This window comes from Anser cygnoides, chromosome 3 (genome assembly GCF_040182565.1).
Source record: "Anser cygnoides isolate HZ-2024a breed goose chromosome 3, Taihu_goose_T2T_genome, whole genome shotgun sequence".
Taxonomy (NCBI): domain Eukaryota; kingdom Metazoa; phylum Chordata; class Aves; order Anseriformes; family Anatidae; genus Anser; species Anser cygnoides.
The window spans coordinates 85,509,638-85,529,909 of NC_089875.1; the positions used below are offsets into that span (position 1 = coordinate 85,509,638).

A 20,272-nucleotide genomic window follows, 5' to 3' on the forward strand; every position below is an offset into this window, starting at 1 on the left:
AACTTTCTATCTTTAAAACATTTTCTTAAATTTTACTAATTTTTTTTTCTTTTAAGTAACCATTTATGAAACTTAGATAATCCATCCTATAAGCCACTGATTCAAAGCCAGCTTTCAACACACAAATGATGTCTTTTAAGGAGAGATTTACCCAAGACTGGGTTTCTTACTACTACTGTTCTTTCAGATCCTTAGCTACCCGTGTTTGACACTTAGCAGTTTGTGTGCCCCCAATATAAGGACCTGTTTTGAGCATCTTCTGGAGTTTAGCATAGAGGTTACTGCCAGCTGAGTTTTAAACTTGGCTTTGCTTGTGAGAAAGACTTGTGAATAGCAAAAGCACATCGTGCAGGGGAGCTGCGTGTTGAAGGCAAATGTCCAACGTGCAGATTCTGGGCCAGGTGCTTTTGGAAGGTTAGTCATACCTATTTCACACTTCTGAAGGAAAAAATCTGTAGCAACGTGAGCTGTCCCCTCAAAAGCAATGAGGTGGCTTGTAGGTTATTTCGGTTAGTGCCATGGTGATCAAAAACAGACTTTCAGGATCCAGCAGATCTCCTCACAAGTTACCTCAGGCTTCTCAGAATCTCTTTATAGCCATGGGTTAGTCAATGACAGCCGCTGCCCGAAGAAGACTTCACTTCTTATTCCCAGAACTGAACAAGGGGGAATTCTTAGGGCCCTCGATCATATTCCTGTGGTTTGGCTCTCTGTGAATCAGGTGGGCATTATAAGTCTTCAAGGAGTGTTGAAACCCATTTTTCCACTTGGAACCCTTAATTGTTAGTGGCTGATATGGCTTTTTCAGTCCTGATGAAATCAGTGCTGTCTGCTATTGGTTCTTCAGAATCACCTCTTAAAAAAACACATTGAGCAAAACTTTTATGCTGGCATCACCTACCTCACCACCCTATCCCTGTCCGTAGGATGTCTTTATGTGTGAATTTGCTAATAACTGATCTGCTTTCTCGGGCGTGTTTTCAATATTTAACGGATCCAAGTTCCTTGCAGGAATAAGGGTTCTTCTGGTCCATTTGTGCTTGGACTTTAATGACAATGACAAAGTGACAACGTGTGAAACATATAAGCTGGGTACCTGGAGTTGGTATCCAGGAAAGAAGGCCTTCCTTCTTCCAGTGGGCTTGGCAGGGCAGAAGGTGTAACTGGTCTGTGGACTTGAATAGCCAGATATCAGGCGCTGGTGACTGCAGCTGTCTTCAGCATGACAGAAACTGGCAGCTAGACCCAGCAGTGCCAACAATTCATCCGAAGTAATGAGTGTAGATTTGGGTGCTGCAATTCAAGAAGGATACAAACCAAATGGATAAAGTCCAGAGGAGAGACATGAGTGATGAGCGTTTCAGAAAGCATAACTTTCTGAAAGAGTGGAAGAATTGGGATTGTTCCCCGTAAGAAAAGCAGGTTGTGACACCGTTAGTCTTCAGCTAATGGTGTCAGGTTTTCCAACGATAGGTAAGACAAGAGGCTAAGATAGAAGAAGAAAAAATTTGGATTTGATATTTTCAACAAAAAGGATATTGAAGCACTGAAATAGCTCGCTGAGGACATCGTAGAGATTCTCAGAAGGAGACAGAAACAAGGTAGACAAAGATCTGTCAGAAATAAAGGAGGTATTGTTAATCCTGTCATTGTGAACAAGTTTGGGTTAGATGCCTGCTTGAGGTCCCTTTATCGCCCTGCTTTTTATTATTAGGTGTTTCTCACGATGAGGACCAAAATCTTTCTATTCAAAGACAGACAATTCTCATTCTCTGTAGTTTTGATTTAGAGAAGAAAGGCCTCTACAGGCTAAATCATAAAACTAAATTTTAACCTTTTTTTCCTGTGGTGTAACTCAAATATAGATTTAAAAGGTACTTCTAATGTTTTAGAGGCAGATGAATTTAAACCCCTTTCACAGCGGACTGGAATTTTGATGGTTTTCAGATGCAATAGGAGAGTCAGTGTCTTAAATAAGCTGGTCCTATTCTTTTGGTTCCCTTGGCTTCTCTGTAAATGTTCGCAATTTGCTCATCTACTCTGACAACCTCTGCATGAGAAGTGAAGGTTTATAGGCATCACAGGATTTCCATTTCTCAAGAACTCCGAAGAATTTTTGCCTCCTGTAGGATCAATGCAGGTATCTGTTCCGATAATGAGACCATCCTTAACTTCCAGTATCTGGAGTCCTTCAAAATGCTTCTTTCTGGGCCGTCCTGTCCTTTCCTCCAGAAAAAGATAGTACCAAGAATATTTTGAAACAATTTGATTGCACCAGTCTTGACACCTGTTCAGTAGAATCAACCAACCATATTTTAGTGTTAACTCTGAAGATATTCCCACCTGCATTTTATTTTCCTAAAAACAAAGTACAAAAAATTCCAGTTCCACTGAATATTTTCATATTAGCCTGCGTATTTGTATCTTTTAGCTGAAAGACGCTGTGAAAATATTTAAAATGTATGCCTAATCAATGCAATTGTTTCCAGACTAATCAAAGATAAACTTTTTTTTTTTTTTTTCAGGAACTGCATCTGTGGCTGTTGCAGGTCTTCTTGCAGCTCTGCGTATCACTAAGAACAGGTTATCGGATCACACAGTGCTGTTCCAGGGAGCTGGAGAGGTATGTGCTTTTATACAGCAGAAATTCTAATCTGAAAATTTTTCTTAATATTTATTCAAGTTATATGTATTGAATTCACAAGAAGATTAAATGGGTGGAATGATCACTAAAGCTTGCTAAAAGTTGTTTTTTAATTTGAACATAAACTTTAAAAAGTCTTCTCTGACCATCCAGTGAGGCCTCATATTTTTTATAAGAAATTTTGTGGAGATCCATTCTTAATTACTTCAGGTTTTAGCTCTTCAGCTGTAAGTTACTGAACTGTTCTCAATATAAACAAACAAAAAATTTTGGAAAGATGAATAAACAGCCAAAGACAGCCAAAGGGAAATTAAGTAAAATATTCACCAGTGTCAGTGTCATTTAGTAAGAAGCAGTTCCCCTTTGATTTTTCCTGTCATTAAATACAGCTTTTTAGTATTCTGCATGTCAAGATCATCTATTTCTGAAGATTTTAATGCACATTTATTTTTAATACTAGTTTTTCAATGTAAATTTCTAAGCTACTGACACGCAAGTGAAGGCTATACTTATATACCAGATGACAGACACATTGTAGATGAGGTAAGTCTGCAGTCCCAAGAGGGTCCCAAGTCCCAAGGCTTTTGAAAAATATTATTCGTAGTTACAAAACTCCTTGATAGGTGCAGTAGAATAACTTGGCTTTGTGTAGTCCAGGTATTTTTAATTAGATTCAAAATTTGCTGCTACTGAGATCAGGTCTGTAATTTTCAGAATTATTTACATCCTTGTCTAGTGTATCTCAACACATTTTTACATCAAGATTGTCAGTCTCTAAAGTTCCTTCCCCTGTTTTTGTTCCATACTCAACAGACATGAATCCATGGTCTAATGTTTTATTTTATTTTTAACTTTTATTTTTATTTTATTTACTTTATTTGTAGTAATAGTATTGTCAGTGTGCCTGTTGCTGTAAAGAGGTAACGGTAGATATCATTCCAGCATTGGAAGTTCATTTCTGAATAAACTATGTATTTCCTAAATACAACTACCTATTTCTCAACTGTTAGGTAGAAATAGGGAAATCTCACTCACTTGATTCTCCGTGAAACTGAATAATAAAGAACAAGAATCAGAATCAACCCCATTAAAATTTATGAGTTAGTAATCCAAAATACTGAGTGGTCTGTTGGTTCATTTTGTTGCCTGCTTCTCAATCTATACCTGTCTTTGGTGTGTTGGATGAAATATAAAATCCAGTAAGAATGATACGTTTCAGCAAAATATTGATAAGCGATTTTTTTCTTGCCTCTGCTTTTCACTGGGAGCACAGCCAAGTCTAGAGTTACAAAACATGTGAACAGTAGGTAAAAGGAGACTTACCTTCTTGATGGACATTTTAAAGAAAGATAAGGAGCAAAAATTCTTTTAGGTCTGTATTTTACTTTCTGGCATGCAGAGTGTGGTTTCCCTTGATTTAAATTGTGAAATAAAAATCTAATGAACAAAAAAAACTTCAAAGAAAGAATATTAATTATTTTGGTATTATATGGAATAAGTGTTAGTTTTAACATTAGAGTTTGTTTATTATGCTGTCCACACTGCAAATGCTGTCAAAATTTATCTATACCTTTCAGTATGGTTTCTAACTACCAAATATTAGTATTTACTTCACAAAAAAAAAAAAATCAATTTTATTGTTAAATTAAATAATTTATTTAAAATAATGGTTAGAGGAAACAAGTCAGCAAGGGATTTCTTTCATTTCTAGTTTCATATGCTTCTTTTCTTTTTCCTTCAGGCTGCACTGGGGATAGCAAACCTCATTGTCATGGCTATGGAAAAAGAAGGAGTATCTAAAGATGCAGCTGTCAAAAGGATATGGATGGTTGACTCGAAGGGCTTGATAGTGAAGGTAATACAGTTTTCTTGGAAACTTAATGATAGTTATTTGCAGTGTGTAGATAAAGGCAAGAGAATATTCTTTGTAAAAGCAACTACAGCAGTTTCTCCCTCTTGACATAGCAAGCAGTTTTTCTTTTCTAAAGCGTATTAAATGAATGACAGACTTCCCTGTTACTTCAAGGGGAGTGTGATTGTGCCTGGAGTTCCTGCACCATTTCTGTTAGGGATGATCACACAATAAAGAGAATTTTTCAGCAGTTCATTAAAATGATATGTAAGGAAAGAAACGGTCAACTTGTGGGTTTAATATTTCCCATGTTAACACAATTATTATTTGTAAGCACAGTCTTGTATGAGGATGCTTATATATATGCTATTAAGATAGCATTCAAGATTCTTTTAAAAGGAACAAAAATATTTTTGAAGGGAATATTTTCCTGGTGTTGGAAACATGTCATCCTTCTGTGAGAACTGAGATGTATTGCATCAAATAGCTTCTATGCACAGTGATATAGCTCATGTTGCAGATGTTGTGGTCTGCAGTGCTATCAACACTGCTCAGAATTTGAAGTTGCTGAGAGACTTCATCAGTCACCCTTACCTCATTCCTTCTGTGTGCCAAAATAAAGAAACATATGTATTCCATGTGCCAGAATAAAGAAACTGGTATGTTTTAAAAGGTGGTTATGTATTTAATAGTTTGGGAGCTACTTAAAAGAAATATATGAAAGGCTCGTTGGCTTTGCTTTTTCACCTTACATATTGGTTAGCATTGTTTATGGTGATCTTTGTTCGTACTGCACACTCGTGCTGTGTTCTTTAGCTCTCTGATATTTAGGATATTTTGTAATTCACATGACTGCATCAGGAGCGTGCATTCTGCAGTCAATATCTGTGCTGGTTTATTAAACAGCATCACAACACCTTTCACTCATCCTGATACAGAGAAAATAGTGGGATCATAGGCACTGAGATGGGAAAATCCTGTAAAGGTCATCTTGGACACCTCTTGCCGGATACCATAGAAGTAGTCTGATCAGGTACAGAAGAAAGCTGGAACTTGCTACTGTGTAAGATACAAATGGTTTTCTGTTTGCTTGTTTGTTTTTTTAATTAGCGTTTTTTATGCTTTTGGCGTTCATCTAATAATCGTAACATGCTTTGAGACCAAACACAGACGAGTGAAGGCCTATGTATCTTCTGTGGCTGCTGAAACTTAGAGGTTGCCTAACAAGAACGATGCGTTGCTCAATTTCCTCCTCTGTAGAGTCCAGGAATATGATTACAAAAATAATACAACTGGGCTAAAATCACCTCCTGGTGGTGTTACAAAAATTGACAGACACGAGCAGAAATAGAAGAGCTTCACAGCCCTAAAGCAGTAAACCAGGTCTCAGTAGTGTGGCTGTCCTGCTGGGGTGGTTAGGAAGCCCTTCTTCCCTCGCTCTTGTTCCCTCCTGCTGCTACTCTTTTGCTACTCAGCCAAGAAGCCTTGCTTGTTGCTCTTGGTACCCAGCACCTCGCTCCCTTCACAGTTTCCAAATTTTCAGTACTTTGGTGACGGTATACTTTCCTCACCACCTTCTGGCTTCAGTGCTCTCAAGCAAGGCCAAAACCAGTCAGTTACTTACACGGTCTGTACCTTCCTTTTTTCTGCTTATTCTTTCTGGTGGGCCTTTACTTGGGTTTTGTCCAAAAAGCAGTCCACTGAATTTCATGTCCTGCCTGGAGAATATTTGTGAACTGTTCATGATAGCCAGACATAACAGTTGTCTGAGACAGATTAGGGCTGACCACTACTTGGCTTGCTCTGGAATTTGGGACCAGATGTTGATGCAAGCGGTGGGAGCCGACGGTGCACATTTCGAGTCATTGCTGGTTGTCCTGGAAGACCTGGAAGTGTCGGCCTCCAAGTCTGGCAGAGCTGGAGGGGCTTGAGAAGGGGTGGCCACTTCCAGCTGTGGTGTACGTGATGGCAGAGCCAGCTGGAGCTAGATGTCGGGGACACTTCAGTGCCAAGCCTGAGCTGGGCAGGAGGAAACTCATCTTTGGCTGAGGGCTCTGCAAGTCTCATCTTGGCTTTCCTCTGTAGCTAGATGTCCCCCCCCCCAAAAAAAATACACAAAAAAAGTCCCCCCAAATAAAAAGGAAATACAACTTAAGCCTCTTAAAGCTTGTGCTTTAGCTGCCAGGATGTTATGCTTATAGCAAGTAAATAATTAAGCTCTTCCTGATTCCTTTTTTGGCCTGAGAGGGGATGCCTTTATTTAGGTACACTTCGGAAATTATTCTGGCTTTAGGTGCTGCAAGACTTGAGGAACTTTCCAAACGCTTAGAAATGAGATAAAAGAATTGGGAACATTTTTGAGAAAACCGAACAATGGGAAGGGTTCTATTATCAGAAACCTTTTCAGTACTGCCAAGAGAAGATGTGTCAAACCACAGAATAGCTCACCTGTTAACAGCTTCTGCGTAAACTGAACTGACTGTTATTTCTTACTGCTATCAAGGTTTATCAAGGAAACCTGTACAGTGAGAGTCCCTTAAGATTTGTCCTATCAAAAACTGCCTGATTCAAAGAAGTGTACTGCAAACAGGGAAATCTTTTCAGTCCTACAAATATTCTGGGCTGTTGCTTTAGCAGTATGAGAAATAACAGAGCGTCCAAAGACTCAGCAATTACTTTGTCCAAATAAATTATTTTTACATTGTTTTTATTCAATTCTGTCTTTTGATCATTAATTTTGCAATGTATGATTATAATCGTTGTTTCTCCTTTCATCTGCTTTGCATAGCATTGTAACTAGTAGAAACCAAAGAAAAATAACCTTGAAACTTTTGTTGGCCTGAATATGAACAGCTTCCACCTTTTCTCCCTCCCCCAGCCCCAGAAGCTGCCACGAAGTCACTTAGTAGGCTTTTGAGGCTGAATTTTCCTTTGTGGGTTTTTAATTGTTCAAGTACAGCTGTGTTTTCATTTTCCTGTGTTTTATTTTTTTTTCTTTTCCCCTGGGAACCATCTTTCTTCATTAAACTGAGTTTGATGACCAACTTTTCTGCTATGTTGTGGTTAAAGAGTTGGTGGTGAAGGTTACGTTTATTATACTGTCTATAGTTTTGTTCTCTGATTCATTCTGGAGACCTTATAATGCTCATGTTCAAGAGGGCACTTTTTGTTTGTTCATTACTCTTTATACACCTTTTGAAACTATTGTTCTCCAAAAGTGGATGAGGAAGGTTGGCAGATCACATTATGAGTGAAATTTTGTCACTTGAATAGTAGGAATTTATTCTTTGAAACAGATATCACTCCTCTTCAAATCCCTGTCCTACATATCACATTCAGACAGAAATTTAATATTTAAATGAAAGATATTTTTAAAGTTGCTTTTGCACTCTTGTTTACTTGGAGATCATGTAGAAGTAGTTGGGACATCTTCATTTCTGACTTTCGTCATAGGGACTGACTGATGAATGTATATTCACCTCTGTGAACACACTCATGGGTATTGTCTCCCACATTCCTTTTCTTCCCCACACGCTACTCCTATTTTTATTCTGTTAATCACATTGTGCATAAATGTGTGATGTGTTGTGAATGCATTTTGTGTCTTTTTTAAAGCTGCCATAGCATCAGGCTCAGCTATGTTAATGGCCAAATCTTCACCCACAAACATCAAACACAGTGAATTTATTTGTGTCAAGTGGATGAGAAGAGGCAGAAAGTGAGGAACAATATTGAGATGTTCATTTGGGTGGGTTGATCCAGTCAAAAAAAAAAAGAAAAAAAGAGGCTCACCACTGTCTGAGGATTTTAGTTATGTGCTGCAAAACCTTCCTGCAAGATAGTTCTTGAGGTCTTGAACTGCCTAGAGGGATCATGCAAATATAAGGCACTTTTAACATTTAAAGGGACTCAACAGAATTCCTCCCTCTTCCAGGGATGGATGACAAGCTGGTGCAAGCGTTCCTATGCTGCAAAAAATAATTTGCTTCTCCTGTGAAGTTCACCTGTAATTTGCAATAAAGCCTACATTTTTTGTAATGACACAATCCCTAGTGCAAAAGTGAAGTTCATCATATAGGGGATGATGCCACCCTTCATTTTGAAGAGGATGTTAACATGGAGCAATGTCGCTTTTGACAGTTTTGTGCTCTGTGTTTTCTACTTCAGCACATCAATACTTCTGTCTAATTGAGTGCCTTGTTTTTTAAATGTCCATCAGATGTGTGATCTCACCCCCTGTAAGACTTCTGATCAGTCTGGAAGAAGCCCAAACTGAATGGCAAGCACCATTCAGCATCAGCTGCAGTCGGATAGTTGAATGCTCCAGAACATCAAACTTTGTAACGGGAGGACAGCAATAGCGACCAAAATCTAATTTCTGTGGTCCTAATTAATTAGATTGAAGATACCCAGGTATCTGTAGATAATCCCCTAAAATGTTTTCAGAGGAACATAAACACCTCTCCCTTCCCCCTTCCTTTTCCCATTTGAATATCCCTGGCAAGCCATTGCAGTCGAGGGAGCTCATACAATACAGGAATGAGCATTTAGAGCTCACAGAAATCAGATATCTTACTTCCACTCTGACTATCGGATTGTTACTGAATTTTTCATATGCTCCCAATCAATTTTAGAAGTAATCACTAAAAAAAAAAAAAAAGTTTGGATTTCATTCTGTGTTTTAAAACCATTTGATAACGGGTTTAATGTAAATTTTTATATACCACTTATTGTTATATCTGTCTCTTTGGCAAATTTTTAAATTATTTATGCCTTTCTTTTATCAACAGTCAATAATTCTGACTCTCTACTTTCGTCCTCGATCAAGTCATTTATGGCTAACTGTCTGTGACTTTTTGAGCCAAAAAAACTCCCTTGCATGTTAGCAAAGATGCAACATCTGGGGTATCACCAAAGCAGTTTCTGCCTTGTTTTACTCCTGTACTATCCCAGCAAAGTACTCTGTTTGCTTTTTCAGTTATTCTCATGTCTGGGGAATTAGTCTGTGCAATTTCATCTTGAATTTCTCTTGACCTATATGAAGTATAACTTTTGCAGAAGGGAAATGCATGCATTTGTCCTTGAACATTTGTGGCAACGTTCACTCATACTTGAACAGTAATCTATGAAAACAACTGAAGACAAGGCAAAAGGATGATTGGTGGGGTGTTTTCAATTAATACACCCCTTATTTTCTCTAAAAGTGAAACCACAAAAAAGTGGGTTGTTAAATTTATTAGCATGCAGTTATTTCCTCATTGACACCATGTTCTTTAGATGTTCTGATGAGATGGTGGCCTGATATGGGTGGTTTATGGTTTCTTACACCCACACTCTGGTATTGCAATGAATAATTGTTTTGCTCCATTTTGTTTCTGTTCTGTGGGCTCCTAACTTGCTCTGCTTCTCAGATCTTATCTTCTTAAAATAATTGTCTTTGTAACCTTTGTCCTGCCCATTACCCTTGTGTGCTTGTTTATATGGGAAGTGTACTTTGTATGCTTGACAGGACTGAAATTTTCTAACAACGTGTTTTTAAGTCGACACCAGAATTATATTTCTTACCTAAATCTTACATTTTACTGCCAACAATTATGGCAGTATCTGGTCAAAATGTTGTGTGTTTTTTTGGTTTGGTGTTGTTTGTCTGATTGCTTGGCTGTTTGTGTTTCCTTTTTTTTTTTTTTTAAGAATTGGTAGCAAACTGTATTAATTCTGCCTCCAAGATTTTTAGTTCCTAAATGAGCTAATACAGGAGTGCCTGTCACCCGAAAGCCCTTGGGCTTCAGTGGCATGTGACGCATGATTTTTATCCATACTTTCATGTTTTTTTTTTCCATTTTGCTCATTGTTGTAATTGATATTCACTTTGAGGTCTGGCTATGGAGGGCGTCTCATAGTTGCTGCCTACAGCCCTCCATATAGTGCACCAGCAACCTATACAAAGAGTTGAAGCCATGTAGAGATTACCTCCCAACAGAGAGATGTTACACCAGCTTCTCCCACGACTCTTAAATAAGTCTTTTTTCCCCCCTTCTTCCTTGATGCTTTAATTTTTCTTCTGCTTTAAACTCTGCAATAAGGAACTCACAGGAAACATGCAAGTTAAAAACAAACCCAGAAACTTTTCCAGTTGGAAATGCTCTGCTTACTAATAAACCACTTTGCTTTTTGGTCTTACAGTTCTCATGTTCTTTTGTGGCTCTCATGTCTTCAGTATTTGAGAACCTCAGATGAAATTATTAATTTATCTGTGTACTGATCTCTGTTCTCTTGTTTAAATAAGCTGCAGTTGACACAGTCAAATAGAGGCAAGTGTTTATATAAATAGATTTGTGCCTCCCTGGTTGAGAGACGGGACGAGTGCCAGCGCTGCGTCTAATGTGGGACGGTGCAGTCATCAGGGTGCTCTGGCTTATTCTCAGCTGCCTCCAAGCTGATGGAAATAGCAAGTCTTGGAGAGCTTCCAGCCGTGCCTCTCGCCTCGCTGCTCTGCTCTTCAGCCCTGGTACATGGGGCAACCCCTGGGAGACCAGCTCAAATGGGCCATGGCATTAGGCTTCAAATTGGTAGCATTTGTAAGATTTGCCTCTTCATTTTTTCAGTATCCCGTATATATAATCTGCCGTGCAGCCTGGGCTCTTGTTTGTACAGCTGTTTTCTATGAGTTTTCTCAGGGTTTTTTGATGGGTCAATCTTGTTTATTATCTCACCCTCCATTTGGTTCTATAGTATGATGACATGAGTAAGTTTCTGTGGAAACTGTGATGTGTGCTTGCTTGAGGCCTGATCCCAGCATCTACTTTGCGTGTTGTGCTGTTTATCAACCACTGTAACTAACAACTGAAATAAAAACAGCAAACAAACAAACACGAACAAAAATCTAAAAACTTCTGTCAGTTCAAATCAAAAATACAATCAGTTTTTCATAAAGCTCTTAACTGCCAAGTTCTTTTACCTCATTTTGCTCCTTGGATTCAAAATCCTGGTGTCCAACTCACTATGTCTTACTATTAATAATAACAATACTAATATATAATAGCAATGGCCATCTCTTACTCATTAGGGAGTAGAGATGTTTTAGGATTGCCAAAATCTTTCGTATATAATGTCACAGAATCAGAGAATGCTGCTATTGTTTCTTTATCTCTGTGCTTCATCTGCTGACTTAACACAGTCCGCATTGTAACTCATTTGCTAATAAAGAATTTAGCTCATATTACTTTCCATCTGAGATACCATGGCTAGTATAGCAGCCTATCTGTTTTCAAGTTGCTTTGTTCTCTTTTGTTGAAACCCAAAATATCCCGTAGGTTTCTTAGTACAAAATGATACTGTGATAGAGGCAATATTCCACCCCTCCCCCCCAAGTCATTTCTGATATTTTCATTGAGTCTTTGCACTTAGGTTTTATTAATATTTTTGAGCATGTTTAACTCTTCACCTTCAGCAGTCTGGTGAAGGTGTATTGTGTTGTTTACCCAGGCAGGCTGTGTATGCATTAAAGATGCTCTGGTTGTCTTCCTGGTGTTTTAGTATTTAGTTTGGTGCGTTTTATTCAAGCAAATTTCTTGTGATGCACCTAGCAAATTACCTCTTCTATAAAAGTTAAGGAAGTAATATGGGAATAGATAGCGTTGAGAGATTTATATAATGAAATGTTGGCTTTATTTTCTTCCTTTTCTGTGTATTTATTTTTCATTTCAATTCTTGGGATGCAGAATTCATTTAGGAAGCTGAAGCAAGAAGGATATACAGCCTGATGCAGGAAAGGTTCTTGTTATACACCATAGAAAACATATTAAGACAATTTAAGACTACTGCTGTCTGCAGTAGGTGAGTCTTCACACCTCTCTTTGAACAACAGTGCAATAACATGCTCCTGGAAAAATTCCTCCTCCGCATGGCAAGTGTGGAGTCCCGCAGTAAAACAGTGAGAACGTATTGAGGCTTGGCGTACTGAAAGGGATGCAACTTTAGATTTTTATTTTTATTTTTTGGTGGTCCTTTGGGGACCCAGGAGTTGGACTCGATGGTCCTTGTTGGATACCTTCCAACTCGAATATTCTGTGATTCTATGATTTAGATCACTGATTTTCTGAGCCCTTTCTGTTAAGTGAATGATTTTTAATAATGCTAAATGAGTAAGGTAGTGGACTCAGAAGATGAATACAAATGTGACCAAAGATGTTTTCATGTAGGAGTCTCAGAGTGTCATACAGAACCCCAGAACTCATTGAAATTCTTTCTTAGTGTTAGAGTATTTTGAATTTTACCTCCCCTATTGGAAGAAGAAGGGAAGTACCAGTGAGCCGCATGCCGTGTTAATGTGCTAGGATTATGGAGACACATGCAGACCAGAGCAGTTTCTGATTTATGCTGTCGTGCAATGATCCTCTCCAGCTCATTTCCCAGCAGCAGATAGCCAGAGTTCAAAAGCTGGCTAAGGCAGAGCTGGAAAGGGAAATGTCAGAAGACGGGCTCGGGGCTTCTGGGAGGACTTTGAGCCAGGGCTGCTCCATGCTGACAGGTCTGTCCGCGGGGCTTCTCTCCTGAGTCAGGAGTGGGAGTGCAGAAAGTGGCAGGAAGCCAGAGTCGAGACTTCTGCCTATTGGCTCCATCCTTTCCTCTCTGCTGTCTGACAAAAGCTTGGTGAATTCACATTTTGTCCATAGGTGTTCGGGGGGCATGCCTGGAGGCCTCTAATAAATGGACTGGCAGCCTCCTAGTTTGAGGCCAAACACGCAGAACCAAATTGCTTCTTCCTTCTTACAAGCCACAGATTGCCTAGTTGGCAGGGCACCGAAGGATGCTAGCAGTGGTCTTGCCACACCTAGTATTTTTGCTGAACTTCTTATTCCTCAAATTGGCAAATTCATATCTAAAACGTTGTCCTCTAAATTAGCAGAGTTTTGTAACCAAATCTCATAGTTTTTAGGGAAGCATTGTGTAGCTTCCCTTAGGATCACTGAATTTACAATTAAAATACAGTTCTTAGAAGCTATTCATATATATATGTGTGTGTTTATATATATATATATGTAACCCTAACCCTAGAATTTCTTTTACAGGCATTTTCCAAGCAAAAATCTCTATGTACATAGCTGTTGTTATTTTTGTTAAGCCACAGAATTTAGTATTTCATTCTTAGTTAATAGGCTAGAAAAATATTTACTTGGAGACATGATTCATTCTGAGTAATGGGATCAAGCTAATTCAGGCCAAAGCCAAATAAAAAAAGAAGTTTAATTTTTTCATTTTTCGTTTTTTATTAGAATGGTAGAAATTAAATGTGTGAAATTAAGATAGGGCAGGAGGGAATCTGAGTGTAAGCTGACCCACCTAGCTAGCAATAGCCTTGGTAGCCAATGAAAGCTCATGAAGGGTTGCAGTGGGCCACATTCTGCTTACTTTTTGAGTACTCCGTGCAGTTAATTTAATGAGAGATGGTCATCATGGTCAGTAGGACATGGGGCTTTTGAGTCTTTGGTGTTGTATTCATAGGTGTGTGAACTGCTCTTCCATCATCTTAATTTTAAAATGTTGAAGTATCTCCTTCAAAAGCCAACCAAATCTAAGACTGTACAAGTAACTGTTTCATGCAGGGTTCTGGTTATTTTCATTTTCATTTTGGTGAAAATTGAAAATAAAAGAATGCCAAAATGCTTCTTCACAAAGATGTCCCAATAGTTTGCCTGTTCCCTTGCCCAGAGCTGAAGATCCTGGAGAACTGGAGCACCTGAGACAGGCTGAGGAGCAAGCTGGGCCCATGTTGCAGCTCTTAGAGGGGATTTCTTTTTTCTTGGGCAGCCTCTTGGAGGCTGGATTCTAAGACCAAATTGAAAATTGACCTCCCCAGTATCTTCCTGATAAGCAATTAAGAAAACAGTTGAAAAATTAACAGAGGACAGGACAATTTTCCAAGGCACCCATTCCCAGATCCCCAGGATAAACCTTTCTCAAAGTCAGACTCTATGGAGCACTTCAATTTCCAACAACCAGCCCATTCTAATGAGGAAAAAAAAAAAAAAAGCTTTCATTATAGCATTCTAAGTTATTTCTAGCAACAAGGTTTTAGCCTGGAAGTTACAAATTCATTTGTTCTTTGGTGGCTGAAAAGAAAAGTTCATATTTTTTTCCCCTAAAGATATTAAGGAGAATTCCTGTTTTAAAGGGAGAGGCATCTAAAATGTGTGTGCATAGACTGTGGTGACATCTGCTGGAGTAGTGGGAAATGGCAGACTTCAAAATTTGTATTGACAGAGCGATTCAAGCAATGCTATGCCAAAGATTGTTAATGTTGTGGCATTCTCTTGAGCCCGAGCAGTTTACATTTTACCCACAAAGGAAACCAGGTGCCTCTATAGCAGGATTTCTGTGGTAATATTTCCAAGAGGACACTTAAGACCTGTATAAATACATGCAGACATAACCCTCTTAATCTGAAAACTATGTATTTTGGTCATGAAAAAAAAATATCTGTAGAGGAGGATAAATCTCTGGAAATTCCTTGTAATCAGGGCTGAGTCAAGAAAAGCTGGTATCCTGTGAGGCAGAACAGCTCAGCTGGTCCTGACCACATAACAGACGTACCCAGCTTCCTGTGGTACCCTCTGGAAACTTGTCTTGCAGTTGAAAATGAAAAATTGCCTCCCATTTGGTATACCAACTGGTGTGGTTACTGTCTGAGGAGCAGCAGAGGAGCTTCAGCGATGCGATTTGCACGGTGACACATCACAGGATCTTTTTCTGAAGTGCAATAACAGATCTTTCGTTCTCATTAAAATTAAGCAAAAAATGTCATTAAAAAAAGTGAATCCTGGCTTGAATCCAATAATATGCAGAGTCCTAAGCTGAGTCGAAGTTGTCAGATTGATAGACTACAGTGGAATCGTGGAAAGAATTCTGTTCCAGTACTCCAGCATAGTTTTAGTGAACTTCCTGGGATTAGGGAAATTTTTGTCTTATCAGGTGGATAAGATGTAGCTAGGGATGCAAGGATATGTATGTTGTGGATGTGGATGACTTGTTGATGCCCCATCCCCGGAGGTGTTCAAGGCCAGGCTGGATGGGGCTTTGAGCAACCTGGTCTGGTGGGAGGTGTCCCTGCCCATGGCAGGGGGGTTGGAACTGGATGGGCTTTAAGGTCCCTTCCAACCTGAGCCATTCTGTGATTCCATGATTCTATGTATCTGTTCTTAGCTATTTGGTTAAAATTACGTTTAACGTCTGATTTTCCTCACGTACTTCCCTATGTATCTACATCCTCTACTACTTGCTGAAATTGTGAGATGTTTGAGGGTCTGGCACTGCCTTTTACATTTATGTTTGAAAAGTGCCCTCACAGTGCTATATTCTGAGGCATAATAATAAAACGAGTTGTGGAAGCATACACGTTTTAAACTGTTCTGCTGATATTTTTAAGTGTGTGTTTATAGACATAGGTCCACATGGTTAGACAACATAATTCTTACAAGATCTGGCCCCTTCTTGCCCCCCGCTCCATGTTACTTACACTGAGCTCGAAGCCTGTTTGCAGCCCAGTCAATGTCAGTGCTGTTCTGTAGCCCTTTTTCCTGTATCTGTCATACTCCATTTGGAAACCCTGGTGGGCATCTGTGGAAATTGCCAGTATAGGTCAGGTTAAAAGTTATTTCACAGCTAAGTCAATTTTGTTAATACAACAACGGTGCGCTGGAGAGGTGGTTAGAATTACGGTCAAAATGAATGAATGGCTTAAATATAAAAAATGCAGAGCAAAATACGGTCTCCCCGATACTTCCCCACCCCATACAGTCTCTGTCCTTTTAGGGCAGAGCAAACCTGAAAAAGCTCGGAAACTAAGGTAGGATAGGTTATGAATTTCCCTGTCCCAGCACTTCTGTGCTGTTTGTTATATAAATATATTTGTGCTTTGTCATTAGTAACTTTAAGAGTTTGACCAAATGTTAACAGGTATGACAGCTTTAAGAATGCTTCAAACAAGAAACTTGTGACTTTTTTAATTGTAAATACAGTTGTGTTCTAGAGCTTTTATGAATATAAAATAAAATTAATTCATTTAACCTACTTCTCAGATAAATAGATTTGTCCTAAGCCTGTTAGCTGTATACAAAGTAACTTTTTCTGATATGTTTTTGTAGGTAGACACAAAAGCAGGAATGAAAATAGGACATGTTAAACCAGATACTTTAGAAACTGATTATCCCAGGATATTAGGTTCCAGTAAGCTTATAATAAATGTCTTTCCTTTTTCTCTCACTCAGGGGCGTGCCTCATTAACAGCTGAGAAAACTCGATTTGCACATGAACATGCTGAAATGAAAAATCTAGAAGATATTGTTAAAGATATAAAACCATCTGTGTTAATAGGTAATATCTTTTACTTTAAAGCAATGACCTTATTCTTCCTTTGAAAAAAACTGGGGACGTGAAGACAAGATCAAGTTCCTCTGAACAGAGTTTACCTTTGTGTTATTTTAGAAAACACTACATGCATAATGGACTTCTATTAAGCGCTTACACAAATAGTAACTATCCAAGCATGTAACACTGTTTTCACTCCAAACCATCCATTTTACAGGGGGGATAATCCAAGTTGTTTTAAACATCTAATGGAGAACCTTATCACCTTCCTAAATTACTTCTGATCTGATGTGGACAGTGTAATACAAATGACCTCAAACTTAGACTAAGAAAACAGAGCTAGGCACATGCAAATCTGTGTAATTATGAGCCAGTTGCATCTGAATCTTCTTTTCCTTTATATTGGGGTCCCTGGTGATCTGTCCTTTGTGAAAACGAAAATGCAGATTTTACAAAGACTTTTATTTTGTAAAAGCTGCAGGATTTTGATTTCAGTAAAGGATTGTTCATCTCGTTGCATTTTGTTTATTGTATCTCAGTGACAGTTTCAGGAATGAACAGCAAATACACTTGAATCATTTCTATATATATGTAAGACTTGAAAATTTATCCATCTGCCTAGTAAAATCATTCATGAGATGCTAGAAAATCTGAAATGCCACAGTGAAAATTATGCTACATGTTAAAAGCTACTTTTTTGACTGTGCCTTGACCATGTTGCCCTTGTTTAGTAAAATCAGCTTTTGACAATGGTGATAAATGAAACTTGGCTTGATGTTTTCTCTGTCGCATAAATATAAAAGAAAGATGCTACATAAATATGTAAGACTACGAGATGGAGACTAAGTAGTCCAGAGAATTTATTTAGGAGTATACGAGTCTGAAAAAAATAGTGGAACTGAAGAACTGAATGAAAAATCAGCAATAGTTATATAGAAAAATTTTTATCCACTCAAGTGTGCATACTTAAGGAATATTTGCTGTAATGAAACAAGGATGTTTACTGTATGTAATATTTTTATATTTATACCTATGCAGCACTTTCCCTCAAGGCTGTATAAGGAAGGATCTTCCTTATAGATCCTATAGAAGGATCCTTCCTTATAGAAACAGCAATGAAAATTAATCCTTTTTTTTTAGTTTGGGTGACTAGTTATTCAGTATCTTCCCCTAGGCAGCAGAAGTCATGGGGAAATACGTTGATACTCCTTTTCCCAATATTTGACTTAACTCTGTCTCAGTAAATCCACAGATATTTCATTGCCTGCAATTGCTTGGGGAAAAGCCTTACCCTAGCTGGATCAAATACAAAGAAATTGCTATTTTAATAACAAGGACAGAAAAAGAAACATAAATTGTTCTGGGCATTTTGTTTCAATTTGAATGTTGTCATTCTTACAAATGGCTGTCCAGAAGCAGTTCTGGAAGACATTAAACATTTGGCAACTGCAGACTTAACCAGAAATTAAGGTGTGTAACAGGTCCTTATGTGAGTCAAAATCATGGCTGTCCTAACTGTTCATTAAACATACAGTGACCCAGCTGATCTAGCAGAGCTTTTGCATCTGTGCATCCTTGCCTATTCATAGCAAAAAGAACAAAGAAGTATGGAACAGAAATGTCTGAGCAAGAAATGTTTAAACTCTGGGAGAAGTGGGAGAAGTCACAGATTTGCAACCAATTGCAAAGTTGCCTTTTTTTTTTTTAATCGGGGAATAAGAACAGAATTCAAAACCAAATTTGCCTTAGGCATTACTGTGCCCAAGTAATGGGCACAGTAAACCTAAACCAGTCCTTGGATTCCCAACTCATATAGATGAGATAGAAATACAAGGAGGTTACTTACATCTCAAAAACACAACAATCCCCCCGCTTTTGGCTGGTGAAACATCTGAGGTTCCAAATGTGATACAGTGGCTACACTTCTACCCTGTAGCAGAATCTGACTTAAATGAGGTGCTTTCATACCAAAAGACTGCCATTTAGTCCCTGTGAAAAACATTTAAAAGTGCAGACAGTATTGGAGAATAGAAAAAGCATTATTTTTAATCTCTGGTGGGATGGAAAGGGCTGCATTTAAAAAGATTGTTGCTGTCAGGGAAGCCTTAGACTTGGAACTGGAATGATTCATCAGCTGAGGCTGGAGATGACAGCATGACCAGCTTGTAGGAAGCAGAGACTTTCATTTTATTCTCTTCTTGTCATCACAAAAAGTTGCAAGCCGACACACTGCATTTGAGAGAAACCATCCAGTCTATTGTGTGAGACTAGGAGCCAGAGATGCACATATCTGCTCGGTTTTGGACTTATCTGCAATTAGGTGATACATTTCTATCATACATAAAGGGCCGGACAAAAGTGAAGTGAGAAATTTGCCCAACAGTACAGGGGTGTCTAGGTCCTGTCATATGTTTGGGATAACACTTAAGGTTCACTGTTGCAAAATATTGTATAGAAAACTTTTTCTAACCATGAATGTTAGGAAAGAGGATGAACTGTATTTTAAACAGGGAGGTATGCAGTAAAAGAAACTCTGTTCTTCTAAGTGTGACGTGCATAACTTACCTTGAACTAATCACATTTGTCTGCTTGTTGCGTGTGTGTTTTTCTTGTTTAGGAGTTGCTGCAATTGGTGGTGCTTTTACTAAAGAAATTCTTCAGGATATGGCTGCTTTCAACAAACGTCCTATTATTTTTGCTCTCAGTAATCCTACCAGCAAAGCAGAGTGCACTGCTGAGCAGTGCTACAAATATACAGAGGTAACCAAAGATTAATATGTCTGGTACATGTAATGAAAATTAAATCTTAAATTTTAAATGGGAGAAAGATAAAGGGTGAAATAACAAATATTAATAGCGTCTCTGTAGATAAAAAATAGTTAAACTAAGTAACATTTTTTTCAGATCTTACTGAGACAGTTTCACTTAAAAAAAATAGATTTTATTGGTGTAAGGCAAGACTCATTGTATTTATTATAACTGAAGTATCAGTAACTGTCCATCATTAAAGCCTTCTGCCTGTCTTTGAACTGTACTGTTCATATAACACATACACAGCAGCATGCCTTTCATTTGAGATATTATAAATACTCTTTAGGGTAAGAAAATATGTCAATAAAGGAAATAGAATCTTTAAAATAATTATTAAGAATTGGGGTAATGATTGACTTCTTACAAGGATTTCTATTACGGAGGTGCAGGTGGAAAAGAACTGTGTTTGCTTATTTATTATCGTCTTACATAAGTGCTAGGAAACACATCCTGTAGTTCAGTCTAGAATTTGCCATGTATGAGTAGTTGACTATATATGTTTTATAGTGGCTTATGTTAGGATTTCTTGTCCAATACAGGGCAGTTTGAATGACAGTTTCAGTGTTTAAAAGACAAATTTAGCATGCCCATTCCCCATT

The 20,272-nt window shown here is 38.2% G+C and overlaps 1 protein-coding gene across 1 annotated transcript in view; it reads left to right on the forward strand.

The window, feature by feature from the left end:
• The window catches only part of ME1 (malic enzyme 1), a 180,686-nt gene that overhangs the window by 151,015 nt on the left and 9,399 nt on the right, over nucleotides 1-20,272 (forward strand). The window contains exons 8-11 of the mRNA XM_013180081.3: nucleotides 2,526-2,623; nucleotides 4,386-4,499; nucleotides 16,763-16,868; nucleotides 19,480-19,622. Of these exons, the coding sequence (XP_013035535.3) occupies nucleotides 2,526-2,623; nucleotides 4,386-4,499; nucleotides 16,763-16,868; nucleotides 19,480-19,622 (461 nt within the window). The remainder of the gene's footprint in view (nucleotides 1-2,525; nucleotides 2,624-4,385; nucleotides 4,500-16,762; nucleotides 16,869-19,479; nucleotides 19,623-20,272) is intronic.